Here is a 5,623-nt window from a genome sequence, read left to right on the forward strand (position 1 = left end):
GTCAGCTACTCTGTGGGGAGGAATTTACCGGGAATACAATCAAGGACATGACAGAGATGATGATCATGATGGTGGTGATGATGATAATGGCACGGGTACAGGAAGATGCAGAGAGGATGTGCTTGTTTGGGAACACACAGATTACTGAATCCCATGTGTGGTCAAAGCTCATGCTGAATCAGTGTATTTGTATGAGTGTATTGAACTGAGTGAGGTTTTGTTCAGTTTCTTCTGAATACACTCTTCCATTTGATTGTTATTTCTTCCATCAAAAGACACAGTCTCACTTTAAAGGAGTTCTTCCAGATACCAGAGGCTATGTGCACTGTGTGTAGCATGAAATGAACTTACTAAGTATAAATGACAGTGAGGAGAAAAAAAAAACAATTATCTTCATGCCAGGCTGGATATCCCATCAGTTAGCCGGTCATTATGCCGCCCAACTAGATATTCCACCTGTCTTCACAGAGCGTCACTAATTCTAGGGTACACACCTACTGAGTTAAAAAAACAAACAAACAAAAAAAAAACTATTATCTGCATACCACACATTGTTGTGGTAAGGGACCTGACTCCCTCTGAGTCCTATAAAATCCCCCGCTGTCTCAGACAGAAGCAGTCCTCGTAGACCTTCCAGCTCTGCTCACTACCTAAAGCTCAGCCTCCACCTGCGCATCCACCATGTCTGTCACTCTCTCCCGCCAAAGCAGCAGCTACAGCTCCCGCAGCATCTCCAGCGCCAGCGCGCTCAGCCTGAGCGGGGGGTTGCAGATCGTCGGGGGCAGCCAGCCACGCATTTCCACCGGCGGCTCCTACCAGACCCGCGCACCCAGCGTGTACGGGGGAGCGGGAGGTTACGGCACCCGCGTCTCCCAGGCCTACTCACTAACCCCGTACACCGAGACCTCAGTGATCAACAACGAGAAGGTGACCATGCAGAACCTCAACGACCGCCTGGCGTCCTACCTGGAGAAGGTAAGCGATACATTTACATCACTTTAAACATTTTATAGGGAAATATTGTATTTTTTCCTCGATGTTCTTTATTTGTTCTTTTGCAGATTGTGATTTTAAAAACCTACATATAATGAGCATAAAAATATAAATTATTATAAAATAAACTACCCAACAACACATACCCTTACTTAAAATAAGCTCCACCTCAACCAGTTACAACATTAAAATGCTTCTCACACACTGATGCAATAGACACGAATGACGGGCGAACCGGGCAGCCGCCCGGGGCGGTATCACATGGGGGGCGGCACAACCACGTGAAAAAAAAAAATCATCTGCGCCGTTAAGCGGTTTTCTATTATCTATCAATATTACTGTGTGGGAAATGAGCAAATTGGCGCCCCCTGCAGCTGCAGGCGCCCCTGCTTGCTGAGAAGGTGCCGTGCTCAGAAGCTGTGTGAGGAGGGGAAAAGGGAGAGGGGCGCGGAGGATAGTTCACCTCTGTGTCTCTCTCAAATGGAACAGAAAAGGCGACGGGGGAATCCACTGTATAGAGGAGCTTTTCAAAGCTAAAGCTGATCAAGACGTACCTGAGGTCAACCATGTCTCAGGAACGGCTCATTGGCCTTGGTGTCATCAGTATCAATCACTCAATAGGGGAGCAGATTTCGTATGATGACATTATTGATGATTTTGCATCAAGGAGAGAAAGGTCAGGTTTTAGTTTTAGTTTTTGTTTGCTGCTCTTAGTGAAATAGTGTTATAATTCGATTTCCTTTAGTGGTTTTTCATTTGTGTGATGGAGGATTTTGGTCTCGCCCAGGGAGTAATTCAATGTAGAACCGCCACTGAATAGACATAATATTATATAACCTTAACTGTCAACATTTACCTGCTCACCATGCTAAGAATGGGAAAAAAAAGTTGTAAATGGCGCATTATGTTTGTTTGGGTACACAAGGATCTGGCCTATGGTGTAATCCTGAACCAATCAATCCAGGAAGAAAATAGTTTGTTTCCAAGTGCCACCCAGGATTTATGAGCCAGAACTAAAGAGTTTCATACATGAGCACATCTGTTATCTGTCATCTGCCATTGTGTAACGTCAAGCCTCTGGCTGCGTGTGCAGGTGCGCTCCCTGGAGTCAGCCAACAGGAAGCTGGAGCTGCAGATCAGAGAGTTCTGTGAGAAGAGAACTCCCACTGTTTCCAAAGACTTCACCAGCTACTTCGCCACCATCACTGATCTCCGGGCTCAGGTACCTCTCGCATTTTACAACATCATGCATGCTTCACGTTTATGAGACACAGAGATATCTCAACAGAGATATATTTCCTCAATGATCTACTATGTTAACAACTGTTAACACTTCTGTTTACGTTCTTGCTGAGAAGGAAAGAACAGAAATATCTTTGGTGCAGTTTGAGCTAAATTATGTTTATCACACTGATGATATGCCATTTTAGAGATACACAACTAATGTTTGATACGCACATGTAACATGACAGCTACAACAACAATGATCAGTGCTCCCAAACTGGTTCATCTGGCCAATCATTAGAAGTACACAACACTGAGAGAAAACTGTTCTGCTGATCCAAAACTCATCTGAATGTTTTTTAAATGTGAATAATGAATATATTTTTGAACGCGAATAAATAATAAATAAATCACCCCTCCCTTTAGATCGCAAGGAGATACTCAGCGAATCAAAGTGTCATCCTACAGATTGACAACGCTCAACTGGCTGCTGATGACTTTAAAATGAAGTAGGTTTACCTCCCTTTGTTACTTCATGCTAAAACCTATTTGCATCCTCCAATAATTTAATCTGAATATATGTCAATGAAATGTAAATAATGTTGTGTAAGTCTAGTCTGTAGTATTGGGGGGTTAAAGCTTTAAAACTAATAGTTATTATGAGGGCGCACAGTAAACAACAATGCACAATTCAGACTCTGTACCTCCACCTGATGCCTCACTGTAGATATCAGACGGAGCTGAACATGCGTACCATGGTGGAGGCTGATGTGCTTCGCCTCCGAGGGGTCCGGGACAGCCTGACTCTTACCATCAGTGACCTGGAGATGCAGATAGAAGGTCTGAAACAGGATTTGGTGTACATCAAGAACAACCACGAGGAGGTGAGGACCAATCAGCTGCAGAGAAATTCATCTGTTGTCACAGTTGGGGGTTTGAAGAGACTTTATAAATCAGAACAAGTGCAATGGCACCATCTGTTGGTGGTTGCAGCCATGGCTCTCACACCTGTAGGAGGGCAGGGCTGGACAATAAAATGTTAAAAGGCTTCTCTTTTCCGTGCTTCAGGAAATGCGTGCGCTGAGGGTCCAGCAGAGCGGCACTGTGAACGTAGAGGTGGACAGTACAGAATCAGTTGATCTGACAAAGATCCTGCAGGAAATGAGGGAGCAGTATGAAGCTCTGGTTGTGAAGAACAAGCTGGAGCTGGAGAAATGGTACCAAGCCAAGGTGAGATGGGAGAGCCTGAACGTTTCCAGAACAGCTCAGAATGAAACGAATGATGAAAAGATTTACAAATGACAATGTCAAGGGATTTATTGTGTATGTTTGTGTGTTTGTTTGTGCAAAAAGTCGGATGCTCTCCAGACGGAAATCTCCTCTTGCACAATAGAGGTGAAGACAACTTCTACACAGCTGTCAGAGCTAAAGAGGACCCACCAGGATTTGGAGATAAATCGGCAAAGCATCCTCACAGCGGTAGGTTGCAGTCGAAATGACAGAATGCAAAAGCCAGCTTTTGCTGTGTAGTGTTATCTGATCATACCTAAATTCATTTCTGTTGTTTAGATTCATCATGAAACTAAGGTTTCCTTTCAAGCAGATGGGGCAGTTCTTTTTTCTGATCACACTCTCACAGCTTTCCATCATTCCCGTCCATCCTGCAGATTCAGTGCCTGCAGAGCAATGTGGAAGAAGTGAACAGTCGATACAGCATTCAGCTCAGCCAGCTGCAGGGGAACATCAACATGTTGGAGTCAGAGCTGCAGCAGCTGAAAGTCTCCGTGGAGCAGCAGCAATCTGAGTACAACCTGTTGCTGGACATCAAGATGAGGTTGGAGCTGGAGATCGCAGAGTACAGGAGGCTGCTGGAGGGAGACCTCTACGAGAAAAAGTGAGAGAGAAAGTATTTCATTTGGAAGTTGCAGGACAACAGCTGGAGCATTAAAACATGTTTGAAATAATGCATCTCTCTCTCTCCACAGGACTGTGGTCATCAGCAAGGTGGTGGAAAAAGTGGAGGGTAAGAACCCCAATCACTCTCTACACCATCTTTGTAATTATGTGACATTAAAGTCATCACTGTCCTCACACTGTGACTCATTATGTTTGTTCTCCACCTCTGCAGAGCATAAACCCCACATCGAGAGGCGAGTGAAGACCATCGTGGAGGAGATTGTTGATGGAAAGGTGGTGTCCTCCACGGTTGACACCCAAGTGGAGGACATTCAGTAATACCTCTGCTCACCTCTGCTGCAACTAAACTTACATTTTTATGATTTGGAACCATAAATAGTGAATAATGGACTCCTTCAAAATCTGCTTAATGAATAATTTGCAATACTTAAACCACTGCTACAGTACAGTTTATATACTTACTATATACTACAAAAATCCTATTTTTTTTTTTTTAAGTTTGTCTCTTCAGGGGATCTCCATGGCCTTTTCCTTCATTTATTTTGATTGCATTAAATAGCAAAGTTGCAGCAAGTGATGATCTTTCCTTGGCAGATGCTCAGTCTGAGTAAGTCTGAAACCAAAACGTGATTAAAAGTCAGAAAACAAAGATGGAGTTGCTTATTCTTAATCACAAATGTGTATTACAATTCAGAAAAGTGGATTATAGTATGAACATTTATTTTTTAATTGGCGTAATTTAATTATAGATGTAACTTGGTGGTTTAAAACCATCACTTTTTGATGGTCAGGTCATAGAAATGCAATGATAAAAAAGAAAAAATGTTTTTGTTGCATAGGCTCAAAGTCGGTATCACCTGTATTTTTCCTGTGTGGAGACTGGTAAAAATTATAACAATATACTGAAATGAAGCTAATATTAATTCTAAGAGCTGTGTGGTGTTTAGAATGTAATTTCACATACGACCACCAGGTGTCACCTTTGTCTTTCACTCTAAAAGTTCTCAGACTTCTTCCACAACTTTGTTAGATCAAATGATTCAGTTCAGTAGAAACAGATTTCCACCACACAATGGGCATTTAAAAACACAATAATTTTATCTTAGTCACAGCACAATAAACAATTTTCTACAAGTAGCACAAAATTAGATATACTAATGTACTTTTTTTTAACACTGTTAAAAAAAAAAAACACTGGATGTGATTTCAAGCGCAGACTTGTGATCTCTCTTTTATGCCTGTTGAGTCATCTTAACATGGTTAAGATGACTCAACATTTAAGACTTTCCTCCTTTCACTGTTTTTGTGCTCCACTCTATTAACACACAGGTGCAATTTTTTTTTTATCAGCATTATTAAATGTAATTAGTGATTCATGCTGTTTCATCAGTTTGTGCAGGAGAGCAGTATCAAGTTCAGGCAAAGAGGACTGCATTCATTCATCTCACCGTCTAGACCTCACAATTTGTTTTATATTATACTACATCTA

At 42.1% G+C, this 5,623-nt stretch overlaps 1 protein-coding gene across 1 annotated transcript; it reads left to right on the forward strand.

Annotated features, from left to right (window-relative positions):
• The first annotated feature begins 607 nt into the window (after positions 1 to 607).
• On the forward strand, positions 608 to 4,835 carry krt99 (keratin 99). Its single transcript, XM_041035323.1, has 9 exons — positions 608 to 975; positions 2,087 to 2,215; positions 2,644 to 2,726; positions 2,945 to 3,101; positions 3,286 to 3,447; positions 3,571 to 3,696; positions 3,885 to 4,111; positions 4,203 to 4,240; positions 4,346 to 4,835. The coding sequence occupies exons 1-9, from the start codon at positions 682 to 684 to the stop codon at positions 4,450 to 4,452; spliced, it is 1,323 nt and encodes a 440-aa protein (XP_040891257.1). The 5' UTR covers positions 608 to 681; the 3' UTR covers positions 4,453 to 4,835.
• The last annotated feature ends 788 nt before the right edge of the window (positions 4,836 to 5,623 follow it).

Source organism: Toxotes jaculatrix, chromosome 4 (genome assembly GCF_017976425.1).
Source record: "Toxotes jaculatrix isolate fToxJac2 chromosome 4, fToxJac2.pri, whole genome shotgun sequence".
In the NCBI taxonomy this organism is placed as follows: Eukaryota; Metazoa; Chordata; class Actinopteri; family Toxotidae; genus Toxotes; species Toxotes jaculatrix.